The sequence below is a fragment of the Athene cunicularia genome, assembly GCF_003259725.1.
Source record: "Athene cunicularia isolate RWA chromosome 8 unlocalized genomic scaffold, athCun1 chr8_part1, whole genome shotgun sequence".
NCBI lineage: Eukaryota > Metazoa > Chordata > Aves > Strigiformes > Strigidae > Athene > Athene cunicularia.
The window spans coordinates 11,771,329-11,784,619 of NW_020799109.1; the positions used below are offsets into that span (position 1 = coordinate 11,771,329).

The window sequence follows — 13,291 nt, forward strand, 5'->3', positions numbered from 1 at the left end:
CCCATGGGGTCTGCCCCGGCACCTGGGCCCCCCGCGTGGCGTTAACCGCCTCCTCGCCCCATGGCAGCCCAGACCCCATGGTCCTGCGGTGGGAAGGGCCAGACGATGTGTGCGAGCCACCGGTGGAGCCGGCTGCCTCGTCTTGTCTCTCATCTCGTTGGATTATCCAGCGCGAGGATGACAACTCCTGCGTCCCTCCTGCAGCATCACCTGCCAGGGAATGTGCTGACACAGGCGGCACCAGCTAAGCTGTCCCCGCCACTGCTAGCAGGGACGGTGGAGGTGGCACGCAGCCCCTGCCCTGGCGTGGCACCATGTGGCGCTGGTCCCCCTCTGTCCCCAGCACAGGCACCTTGGCCAAGCTTGTGGCTGTGGGTGGCTTCACGCCTGCCAGTGGGACTGCGTGGGAGGGTGGGCTCTGCCGTGGGGCTGCGCTGCCCCACGACCACGGCCTGAGGTTGCTTCTATCTGTGATGCCCTCACAGGAGCGGGCAGGGGTGATGCCCTGGGTGCCTTGGCCCAACAAAGGATTGGAGGCTCAGGAGCATCCCCGGGGGAGGAAATCAGCAGTGGGCAGGGGACAGGGGACAGGGAACAGGTTTCTCTTCTTGGCAGGGCTGCAGATTAATGGGGCTGCCCACCTGGAAAGTTTCCATGCCAGTGGCAAGTCCTGCTCCAGGTTGCCTGGCTGTTCCCATGGGGCTGGGACTGGCCACAGCCCTGCCCATGCAGGGTGGGTTGCTCAGGAGGGGCTGTCAGTGGAGGGGAAGGGTCCCTCCCGCACCAACAGTCCTCGGGGCTTGGAGACAGCCCCACGTGCTGACTCACCCCAGGGGTTACCCCATCCCCTTCCACCTTCTCTGTGGGTTGGGCTGATCCCCATGTCCCCAGGGCCCAGCTGAGAGCTGCATGGGATGTGATGCTGGTGGTGGGCAGGGGGCTGTGTGGGGGGCACAGGGGGATATCCAGGGTACTCCATACAGGTGGGCTCACAGTGTCCCCAGTCCTGTGAAATGGGTGGCTGGGCAAAGTTTGGCCTCTGTCCTCTTCAAGCTGTACCCTCTTTGTGGACGCCACCCCAGACACCTTGGGGCCTTGGCTCCCTCCTCTGCCCCTGGTCCTGGTCTTGGCAGATGTGACTCCAGTGCTGCTGTCAGCCCTGCTGATGTCCTGCCAGCAGCACCTCCTCCCTGTCCCCCTGAGATCACGGGGGCAGAAGGTGGCACACCCCAGCACCATGCCTCAATCCAGGCACTGCTCTCTTCCCTTGGGCTCCCACGAGTATCAGCTCTGCCCTGGGGAGTGCCGAGCATGGGCTGGGATCCACAGGGTGCTGGGGTGCAGGGCAGTGTCCCCCACCCCACAGCTCTCCAGACAGATGGGTGATCTGCTCCCTGGCTGCTGCTGGCTCCGTGCCTCCCAAGGCACCACCTGCATCAGCCTGTGCTCCTGCACCCCTGGGGCTGGGGTGTCCCTTGTCTGGTATAGAATGAGCCCTGTGGGGCCAAGGCCCGCTGTAACATCTGTTCCTGAAGGTGCCACCCTTGTGTGAGGTGGGATGGGGGTAATGTAGCCCAGCCAGAGCAGGACTGAGCATGCCATTGGCTGCTGCCATGCTTGCGCGAGGCCATGTCTGGGTGTGACAAAATTCATGTGGGAGAGTGGTGATGCAGAAGGACTTACCAGTTGCATCATCATCACGTCGGTGGTGATGTGGCTCTTTCAGGGACCCCTGCTCCAGAACAAGTGTCCCTGTCTCCACTGACCTGAACCTTGCACTGTCCCCACGTGCCCCAGTGCCAGGCTCTGTGCTCTCCCTCTCTGCAGTCCTCCTAGGGCCAGCATGGGGCACGAGCCACCCCTGGGGCTGGCCTAGCCCGATGGCAGCAGTGGCCCTGCTCTTCAAGGACTGGGAAGAGCACAGGGCAGGAAGGTTTGAGCAGCTCCAGCATTTCCTTTCTGGGACGGATCTGGAACTTGCAGGCACACACCAGGGAGGGTCGAGCGGTTGCCTCTGCCGTGTCCCATCGGTGGTGGCAGGAAGACATCCCTCGCGTTTAGGAGCTGGCAGGTCTGTCAGACTGGCCACCTACCTGGAAGCAGTTTGCCTCGTTCCCCCAGGCGAGGGGACTGTAACCAACTCATCCCGTGACGTGGCTGGGGTTTGCTGCAGGGGTTACGCTCCCCCCACTGGGACCTGGCACGTGTCAGAGCCAGTCACAGCCTCAGCCCCCGGCTTCCTAAACAGCTTCCTTCCTGGTCGCTGCAGTGAGAAGGTCACTTGGCTGGACACCCGCCTTTGTGGGGGCCCCACCCAGCCTGATTGCTGCTGTGACCCTCGGCGGGAAGCCACCCTGCTGTCAGGGAGTCCCCACCCCTCTGCCCCCCGCCATGGCACGCACCCAACCTGTGAGACCCTCTCCCACCCTTGCGGTCACCTGCAAGGAGAAGCACAGCCCTCTCCTGTCCCAGCGCCAGGCCAAAGGCATCGGCTGCAGCTCCCGGCAGCTGCCTCTGGGTTACGTCAGCAGTGAAACCAGGCTGGGGCCAGCCTGAGCAGGGGAATCCCTCTGCCACCCCTACAAAAGGCCAAAGACAGCAGAAGAAAGAGGCCAGCCAAGCTTGTTTGATAGCTTTATTGCTTCTGTGATATGACTGAATTGATGTGACATAAGCCGGCTTGGAGGAGCCTGCAAGACTCTTGCCCTCCCTGCCTAGAGGGTAAATTAAAAAAAAAATTGCAGAAACTAAAACTAGTTTTAAAAACTCATTGAGTTCTTCCATCTCAGCTTGGGTACAGTACCGGTGAGAGCACTGGCCTTTGGAGTGAGTCCCTGTGCAGGCTGCGCGAGGAGCCGGTGCCCGGAGGGGCTGGGTAGCGGCCCGGGCCACCCATACTGAAGGACACGTCTCCAGCACCGCCTGTGACACAGGCCTGGACCAAGGGCACACGCTGTGTTGGTGCTGCTGGAGCTCAGTGTGGCGGACACCTCCCTGCCAGGCAGTCTGGAAGCCCTTGCCTGTCCCCGTGCTGCCTGTACCTAGCCTGCCTGCCCCCATTTGATACAGCCAGCCCTGTCCTGACACCTTCCAGCACTGAGGGGTAAAGCAGCACAGCAGGGCAGGGGCTCCCCGCTGCTCCCTCCTTGGAAAAGGAGATGCTGGAAGCCCAGAGATGCCAGGTGGAGGGATTCTGGGCTGCAGAGGATCCTGCTGCTGCCTCGTGTTCCCCAGCTGTGGTGCCTCCCCTTGGCATGTGTGAGCTTAAGGCCACTGCGTGGCCAGCCCTAAGAGTGTGAGCTGGTGGAGGAGCCCAATGCCAGGGTGATGGGCACTAGGGAGGACCATATGCTACAAATGCATGAGCAGCCTGTGCTCACGGTGTGGTCAGCGTAGCAGCAGCTCTCTGATAGCCCCTCTCCCCTGGAGCAGCATGTGCTGACTGTCCTGCAACATCCCAGACCTGTTCTCTGCATCAGCCAGAGCACAATCCTGCTGCGGCAGCTGGTTCCCCAACCTCCCTGCACTTTCCTGGCCTCTCTCTAGGCAGGTTCCCTGCCACCCGAGTGGCCTTTCTGCACCGCAGCGCGTCAGAGGTGCCAGGCAACCCCGCTCTATATTTAGGCTGTGGAGAATTCCCCTGGGCTCTCCCTTCTGAGCTGAAAAGGTGAGTCACTGCGAGGGAGAGGCCAAGACTCACATCCGTCCCACTGACCCTGCTCTGACCCGTGCACACCGCTCGGAGCTGGCAGGGCTGCAGCGTTTCGGAGGGCGGGAGGTGGCTGCAGGTGCACGCGGGGAGGCAGCCAAAGGAACAGCATCCAGGAGCAAAACCCAGCGCCGCGCACTGCTCCTGGAGCTGGGGTGCACAGCCCCATCGCCTGGCCTCAGGGCTGCTCCATGGGTGTGCGTGCCCCACCAACTCAAATGGGACAGTGAGTTAGAGGGGAGCCTTTGGGCCCCAAACAACCCCCCATTCTCTCTTTCCTTCTGCTTGCAGGTGGTCCTGACCCACCACAGTCACCCTGGACCATGCACTGACCATTCAGCCTGGGCACTTTTGCCTGGAGACTCCCACCAAGGTGGAGGGAAGGCCTTGGAGTCACCTCCCTGGTCTGCAGGGACAGCTTCTTGTTCCTGGCTGTGGTGGGGAACTGGGACACCAGGGAAAGCAGAGCAGGGGCCGTGCTCTCTCCTTGCACCTAGGTCAGCGTGCTGGAAGATAAAAATGGTCCATAGCTTTGTAGTGCTCAATTAAATGGACTAAATTGAATGAATGCCATCACATGTGTCCATGGGGGTGCTTCCCCCGGGGGGTGGAGAGGAGCCCAGCATAGACAGAGAAAGCCCTTCACCCCCCTCCTCCTGGCTGCAGCCAACCACTCCCTGGCATCTCAGCTCACTGTAGCATATGGATGTGGCCCATCACCCCATCACTGCCCCAGGGCTCCCACAGCAGCAGGTTAAAGACCCATTTTGAGCACTAAGGTGGAGGGCAGGTGCTCACCCTTCCCCAGCCACAACCTTGGCCAGGTCCAGCCCAGGCACCCCCACCATGGCAGGGACTCTACAGATGACGTCCCAGGTCCAGGCTGACACACAGCAACCACAGAGTGTTGCCTGGCTAGAGCCAGGGAAATCCAGTCCCTTGTGTGCCTTGAGTGGGAAAAGCAAATTGGGGAGAATATTTAAAGGTGTATCTGCCATAGCATATGCTCAAAAACCTGCTGGAAACCCCAGCTCTCCATGCTAGAAACTGCACAGAGCATCCCGTGGGGAGGTATGTACTGGGGGAGCAGGGACTGCAAGGCTGGGAGGCCAGGGAAGGGACAGGGTAAGGGACATGGGAAGGGGAAAGGAAAGGGAGAGCCTCCCAGCATCTGTCTTCTGCGGCCTGAAAGAGGCAGGAACTTTGAACTGCTCCCAGACTACAAGGCAAGCAGCAACCAGGACCAGAAGCTGGACAGGACTTGCCCCTGAGCAAGCTCCTTGGCTATGGGTGCACTATGCAGGAGAGGCTCCTGAGCAGCACATCCCACACTGGTCTGTGAGCAGCACGCAGCACCATGTCCTGAGAGCTGCCTCTGCCTGTGCCTTGTCTCAAACCATTCCCTATGGTTTGCTCCTCTGACCATGCCTGGGTCACTGCCTGCCCCTCCTGCACATCCCCTCTGGGGTCTCAGCGCCAGAGCCACAGCCCTCTGCAAGTCCGTGGGAGCAGAGGAGGCCCAGGGGAACCATGCGAGCCCTGCTCTTAGTATCTTTTGTCCATGTTAGGGCCACGTTCTCCCTTCAGCTCAGAGCAAGGCAGACTGCAATCCTTGGGCTACGTCAGATGCAGCACCAGGACCATGAGCCCAGCCAGCATGCCCCCAGGACCCCCCTCCACTGGCTGGCTGCACACCGGTGCCTCAACACACAGAGTCTTGGCTCAGGACAGTGCCCGTGGGTGCAGTCCAGCCCGATTCAAGCTAGCAGAGTGTGGGGGCCAATTTCTACCTGTAACCATTCCCCTGGCAATCCCCCCCTCTGCCCACGCTCTCCAGGTGGATAAGACCACCCCTGCTGTCCTCGAACTCAGCCACATTACTCAGTTTGTTCCAGCTCCTCTGAAATACGTATACAAATAAAATGTGCAAATATTGCATCTTGGGACCAAGATGGCAAAGGAAGGGACGTGCTCCTGAGAGCAGGAGGAGCAGCAGTGCTAGAGCAGCACAGGAGGAGCTTGGAAATGAAGTGAGCAGGGGCCAAGGCAGAGGGTGAGGGGTCCCAGCAGGCCCCAACCCATGCTAGCAGGCTCCATCATCACTGAGGTCACATGTCGCTTAAACAGGGAATATGATCAAGTCTGGAACATAAAACAAACATCTTCGTCGGCCTGCTCTCAAACTGTAAAGCTTCAGATCTCCGCACAAGATCTGACCTCCTTCCAAAGGATAAATTACTCCTCTCCCACACAGAACCAAAGTGAGATGCTGTCCAGAAACGGTGACACCAATCTGCACGGACTCCATGGGGGCCCTGCACAGCAGGCACAAACCAAGAGGCCTGAAAGCCTTGAGCACAGTGAGGCAGGCGCTGCAGCGCCCGACAGGCAGGAAGGTGGGGAGGGTCTGCTGCAGGCAGAGGAAGCCATCAGCTCCCTGCTCCACCTTGGGGTCAGGGCAGAGGCAGAGCAGGACGAATGGCTATGGAAAACGCAGCCAAGTAAGTGGCGGCTGCTGCTGCTTCTATGCAGGAAGCAAGGAAAAGTGCAGAAAAACAAACCCATACTCATCTCCATCCAGAAGCTCTGAGTGGAGAATGAGGGAAAGCCATTATTCTCCCTTTGAATTATAGCAGCACCAACGACACTGAAGTTTTGGACGGATTTGTTTTCCTGGGGAAAGGTCTGAGGCCGGTGACAATGCAGATGGAGCATGGAGAGGCCGGGCTTTTTGCGGGGCTGTGCACAAGCAGACTTTGCCTTGCACCTTGGTATTTCTAGTGTGAATCCAGCAGAGTTTCTTGTAAAAAATAATACTTTGTACATTCAGGCATTGCTGCCTCAGGGCAGCGTCACCTCCCATTTGGCACAAATCGTTTTATTCACAAACCTTTCTTCTCCCTCCTGAGTCTTTGTTGTTCAGTTCAGGACACAGAAGATCCGTCTGCAATGCAGAGTTCAAGAACTGCCCACTCAGCGCCTTGCCCACCTCCTGCCAGCTCTAGGCCGGGAGGCAGCAGATGCAACCCTCATGTAGACTGGCAATGCGAGAGGGTCTTCCCAGAGCACCTGGGCATCTCTGTGTGTCTTCAGTGAGGTGGGATTCTTGTGGGGGGCTGCCAGTGCCTGCTCCCAGAGCTGCAGCGTGTGTCTTTGTCTCCTCCCTTGAAGGCAGTGGCTGCAGCCACTCAAATCCCACTGGTTAGGTCAGTGATGACTCGGGCTTTCACCAGCTTCCTCAGGAACTCCTTCTCCCGCTGGATGTTGTGTGTCCAGGACTGGAAGGAAATGGGAGAGACAGGAGGTCAGCAGGTACCCTGGCCAAGCATGCTCCCAGCCCCCACATTTCAGGAGACTCCAGCTGGGGCAGGGCAGGAGCTTCTGCCAGGGAGACAGACCCCGCTGCAGACCAGAAGAGCTCTTGAAGACCAAGGGCCTTCTCTTATCTAAAGCCAATACAGCCAGCAGGGCCAGACCTGTGTGCCTGAGGTAGGAGGTCTCCCCATGGGCTGGGTGAAGGGTTTTTTTGGCATGGTGAGATCTGGGCAACCCAGGTACCTTGGGCAGATGTTGCTGGTTATAGTGCTTCCCCAAGCCACTGCACACAAGAGTCCAACAGCACAGCATTATCAGTGGTATATGCTGGGGAACAAAGCTGGCTGAGAACATGGAGGCAGGTCATGTTGTACCCACACAGAGCTCCCTGCCAAGTGAGGTGTCTGGGGGGGGCATTCAGCTGAAAAGCCCCAAGATCAGCCCCATCAAAGCTCTTGCCTCTGCCAGCCCTATCAAGAAGAAACCACTCACTAAAGGTTACACTAACACAGGGCAAAGGGTGAAATGGTCACATCTCCCAGACAGGCATTTCAAAGCAATGATTGCTATAGCTGGTGTCAGCCCACCCAGATGTGTTCCCTCCAGGAGGCTTTAGCTGTGATCATAGCATCTGCCATCACCCCCCTGTGCTGGTAGTATTAAACCACTTATATGAAAGCAGAAAGTGGTTTGTGGGGAGATCAAGGGGAAAGCAACTTTCCCCAAAATCTCCCAACAGGACCAGAATCCCAGGAAATGAATCCAGGTCTCCAGCACAGTGCTCTGGCCAGCTGGTAATCTGAGCTCTAAATACAATCTGAACCATGATAAAATCACTCTCCAGGAGCCTTCCTGGAATGGCCGGCCTCAAACCAACAAAGCACCAGCCCAGTGAGCCCTCTGAGGGCACTTTTGTCATAGATATCTAAACCTGGTTTACCCTCTGCAAAACTATGGACACCTGCCTGCAAAGCACTGGTTGTATCCATCACATACAACGTGCACATGGTTCTCCTGTCATCCACTGCTTGTCCTGTCCAGTCCTGTCCAGTCTAGGACAAGCAGCTCTCAGCCATGACTGCTGTGTGGCACTGACAGCCCTGGTCATGGCGTGCAGCCTGTTGCCAAGAGGTCCAAGACACGGAAGGTCCCTCTCTGGATCTCCAGCACATTTTGGAAATACCTTTCTTGCTGCTACTGTGCACTTACAAGTCACTGCCATCCCCTCAGTGTACAGGAATGACGACAGTTAAAGCTGCTAAGGAAAGTTCAGACAGGTCTGATCTTGTAACCTGTGTTCAAAAGAAGTCTTTGATCTCCTCTGCTTCCAGTGACAGTTACCTGAATGCTGCAAAGGGTGCAGCAGCACTGGGAACAACAGGACCACATGTGCTAAACCGTACTCTTTGGGACTCTGAAAATGCAGAAGACTCCATCTCTAAACTGGAAAGATGCTGCTCAGAAACAACGCAGTGCTTGGCTTCTGCTAGTATAAAAGCAGAAACTGAAAACTGGCATTGGGAAAAAAAGCTGGCTCTTAAAAGGAAAAAAGCATGAATTTCAGAAAGCAGCAGTGGAAGTGGTGGTGGTACAGAGCAGAGGGAGCTGGGAGGGCAGAGCTTTGTGTCCCTGTCACTTGGAGCCAGAGAGCCAGGATCCCCCAACATGCTAGAAACAGTCCCACATGTGGTGTGTCAGCTGGGGGTCCCAGGATTGGCCCCCGCCATGCAGCAGTGTCTGACAACACAGCCCCGTGCTAGGAACGCACGGCACCGGCAGAGGCAGCCAAGTGTGCGTGCGTGCTCCTGCCAACAGGCAGCGAGCAGCTGTCTGCTGGCAGAGGCCACGCTGGGAACACCAGGTCTCAGTGCTTCACTTACATCTGGCTGGGCTTGTTGTTCAAAGCTATCTGGAGCACCAGGGAGCCTGATATGTCATAGCACAAGCTGATCCCTCCTTCATGTCTTTCAGCCTCATCAAACTGTATGAGAAGCCAACTGGTTTCACCAAGGACAACCTGCTTATGTCCTGTGGTACAGACAGTAACGGGAAGCAGCCACTTCTAGGCAAACTCAAACCACCTAAAATGTCACCTCAGGCCACATTCAAGTCACTTATCTGATGGCAAGAGGAAATGTGCTTTGTGAAAGGTACAAGTGGAGCAGGAATTTAAGTACAGGAGGTGGATAATAAAACTTCGTGTGATACAACTGCAGTCTCTCACATTATAGCTAGGTCTGGCTCCAGCACTGACTGCAAGGCTGCTGGCAGGACCTATTAACCTCTGGCTGTTCAGCATCCAGGCTGCTCTGTATCCTGAACACTGCCACAAACTCCTTTTCAAGCAGAAAGCCACATGTAAGGGAATTCAGCCTCCCACTTGATCCATGGATCTTAGTAGTGTCCGCACAGTACGAGAGTATGTTTTGTGGCTGAATGTAAGACCACAGAGAAAGAGGATTCCCTGGTGACGACGGGCTTTCCTCCCTCCCAAAGAGCACTAGCAGGGCAATTGGTGTGGTGCTGCTCCCCCCACGCCTGACCGCAATGCAGGCAGGAGGGATGAGACATGTCTTCAACACCAGCTCCGGTTACTGATTACAGGAGAGGGACTCACCCCACTGACAGACAGAGCTAATCAGGCAAAGGAAGCTGCATTCCAGCACCAGCGGCGGCAGTGGGGAGAAGAGCAGGAACAGATTTCTCAAAACTGCCAGACAGAGGCACGCATCTCGCTCCCACTGCCCCGATAGGGGAAAGGCAACAAAATACACCATAAACCCCAGCAGGTTTTAGGGTATATACACCCTAAACAGCATGCTGGGTAGCACAGCCTGGGCAACACTGACAGGCACAGCAGGCAGGAAGGCTCTGTGAGATGGCTGCAGGGTCTCATGAAAAGCCAGGCTTTGGTAGGCTCAGGTTTGCTTTGGGGCCAGGACCATATTATGGCTGTTATAAAGGGAAGTTCTCTTTTTCCACCCCTCACTGGGTAAGCCAAGGTGCTCGGTGTAACCAAGCTTGCAGGCAAGTTGTCCTGGAAATCTCTCAGCTGAGCAGCATCCTGAGCTGCAGCAGGATGGGTAAGAAAGAGGCAATGATCTGGCCACCTGTGTCCCTGTGGACAGGGTTGTGCTGTCAAGAGTGCTCATTTTGACATTTTAGCTAGAAGGTTGTGAGCAGGATCCATGCCTGGAGAATGATTACACGAAGCAGCTGAAATGCTGGTGGTTTATTCCTGCTACTACAGCAAAGAAGCCTTTTCCTGCCCTCAGATGCTGGATGCTCTTTGGCTGTGATGGCAAGATGCTCCCTGTCCCTTCTGACTGCTTTGACGCTCTCTCCCTGTGTACACCAAGCTGTTACTGCCTCATTTCCTATTCCTATACGTGGGATTGTTCAGATTCACAAGCCTCCTGCCCCAAGTCCTGAAGCTACAGCTCAGCATCACAAGCAGAAAACTCCAGCTCTCCTCTCATAAATCTGTACTTCCAGAGCAGCTCAGAGCATTCACTGCCACCTCCACCTTCTTGTCCCTGCACGTAACCGCCACTACTGCTCCTGCAACTTGGCACACTGGCTCTGCCCTCTCTCCACTCTGCCGCTCACATTGAGCGGGCGTCTGGTACAGCTTCCATTTGTGCAGACAAATAGGCTGCTTATCTGAGCCCAGGGCCAGAGTAGTAAACTTCTGGGAGTTCCAACAGGAACATCTCAGGAGGCTCCAGAGCCCTTCCTGCTCTTTGGGGATCAGGCTGGGATTTCCTTTGCTTTGGGTCTCTCTCTGAGTAGCAAATGTTTGCTCTTTTCAGCAGAGAGAGAAGCAGCAGGAGAGTTGCTCTGCAAGCACACACACTGTTACAGCTGTCCATCCCTGAGAGGTGGCAGTGAGTCTGATCGTTTGGTCACAGTTATTAGATCAAAGTTTATCATCGGTTAAAGCCACCTTTCAGGGTTATGCAAATGCAGCAGCCCCAAACCACCTGTCCTTTTTTCTTGACAGTTCCATGAGGAAGCACAAAACATCCTCTGTCTCTTCAAGAGAAGCCAAGTAGAATATTTTAAGACTAAGAAAATGTTTCAGAGACCAACCCAGGAGGAAGGTAAGCTCCCCATCTGTAATCAATTACAATCAGGGAATGCCTCGGTTTCAGAGCACATTAGTCTTATCAAGTATATTGCAATATCTTAAAATACAGGAATATTAAGTCAGAGAGCAAAGTCAATGAGGAATGCATTCAAGAAAAACATCAAGTTGTAAAGCAGGAGGTTTCTCAGTTCTGTTACATCGTCTGTATTTCTGCAAGTCAGCACCAGTTCTCCCTGAAAACCTGCATAGAAACCACAGCAGCAGCAAGAAGTGCTACTTCACTGATAGCAGTAGGTTTCCAGTCTCCACTGGTGCTAATTTGTCTCTGCCTTTAAGCTTCACTGCCTTGTTTCTAGAGCTGCTTATTTTTATGATTCTGCCTTGCTCTGGTCCCAGCACGGTGACCACACACTCTGGCCACCCAGAGCCACAGTTTCACCCCCCATGACACCAGTGCCCTGCCTCATTCAGGATCCACTGTCCCCTCCTCTCTCAGTCCATCCGCTGGGATGTGACAGCTGGGCAGACTGCCCTGTCCTGCCTGCACCCCCTCAGGAGTCACACGTACTGAAACAGAAGGGAGGGCTGGGAACACTCCTCTCTTCATGTTTAGGAGATGTACTCACAGATCCTTTATGCCTGATCATTCTTATATTGAAATCATAAACATCTCTTTTAGCTTCTGCTTAATAAACACAGAGAGAGCAATTGTATCTCTTCTCAGTCTTCATTTTACTAAGCTAAACAAGCCATGTCTTCCTTCTACCAAAACAGGCTCATTTCCCCTCTGAAAAATGGGAAATTTCCCAGAACCGCAGTAGCTCCCTCTGTCCCCATTTACCCCAAATTTCCTTTTCCCGAGTCAGAAAAAAGGCTCACTGTTGCCCCATATAGAGGCAATTCTCTCCCTCTACAATCAGTTGTTTCCTCTTGTCTTTCCAGAGCTGTATTTGCCTTTTTTTTTCCCCAGTAACAGCCTGGCATCCTGAATTATCCTGTGATTCATTTGTACCTATCTAAGCACTTTCCTCCTCTGTCACTGCCTCATGCTATCCCAGCTTAGAGTCAAAATTTTTGGTATGGCCCCTAATAGCATGACCTTCCATTCATATTCTTAGGTTTCATGCCACCCAGTTTACTCCTGTTCTCAAGACGCTCATGGTCTTCCTGGATGGTATGTTGATCCTCCCTTGTATTGACCACACCTGGTTTTGTCTCATCACAAATTCCACTTGCATACCATTGCCTTCTGTGCCAAAAATTATTAAAGCAAACACTAAAAATGACCTCCTGTGGGGGAACTCCCAGCCATCCATTCAGTGCTGCTCTTTGTTCTCCTTTAGAGAGACTATTCACATACAGGTGTTGCACCAAACCATAGATTCTGAAGCTTAACTAATACCTCACATGGCACAGTATCGCACGCTTAACTGAACTTCAGACAGGCTGGGCTACTACACTTCCTCTGTCCCCAGAATGATCTTATTTTTTTTAATCAAATAAAGATATTAAATTAGTTTTCGTAACCTGCCTTTGGTAAATCCATGTTGTGCTTGCTTTCAGGATTTAATTATTCTTTCATTTAAACTCAGCTCTGAAGTTCTGAATTGTACCTCTGAGGTCAGAATAAGAGGTCTGAATTTGACAGGATTATTTTCCTTTCCTTGCTCCCATCCCCCCAAAAAAGAAATGAAAAAGAGGTATTATGTCCACTACAATCTAATCCTGTGGAACCATGTGCAACCTGATAGATTTATTGAGGACCTTTTCCTCTGGACTCGCAGTTTCACTGGCTCAGCAGCGCAGTGGTTGGAACAGAGATCTCTCAGGCTCTCACATCTAGTGCATTAGCTTCAATGGCTTTTGCCTTTCCCTGCTGACCCAGTCATTTTCTGCTTCTATTCTATGAGCTTCTTACCATAAGCCACCCTCTCCCTTACTTTCATCATACCACCCTTATGGAGGTAATGTATTAATTCATGTGGTTCCCACTTTGGGTCTTTAATCCCTACACCTTCTGCTTCCTTCACCTCCCTGCATGCCACAGCCCTGGTAATTCTTTCCTTGTTTTCCTACTATTTGTTTGGCAGTAGGACTGTCCAGTGTTTGTTTATTTTCCTTTGCAAGATCTAACTCAACTTGACTTTTGACAGTTTTCACTTTATACTTTTCAACCA

General features: G+C 54.3%; 1 protein-coding gene across 8 annotated transcripts in view; it reads right to left on the reverse strand.

The window, feature by feature from the left end:
• Positions 1 to 3,799: 3,799 nt before the first annotated feature.
• The window catches only part of ST3GAL3 (ST3 beta-galactoside alpha-2,3-sialyltransferase 3), a 200,384-nt gene continuing 190,892 nt past the window's right edge, over positions 3,800 to 13,291 (reverse strand). For 7 of the 8 annotated variants that reach the window (XM_026853479.1, XM_026853480.1, XM_026853484.1 and 4 more), the window contains one exon: positions 3,800 to 6,987. In XM_026853479.1, coding sequence (XP_026709280.1) covers positions 6,898 to 6,987 — 90 coding nt within the window. In that variant the 3' untranslated portion in view covers positions 3,800 to 6,897. The remainder of the gene's footprint in view (positions 6,988 to 13,291) is intronic. The other variant, XR_003398894.1, reaches the window with a different exon arrangement.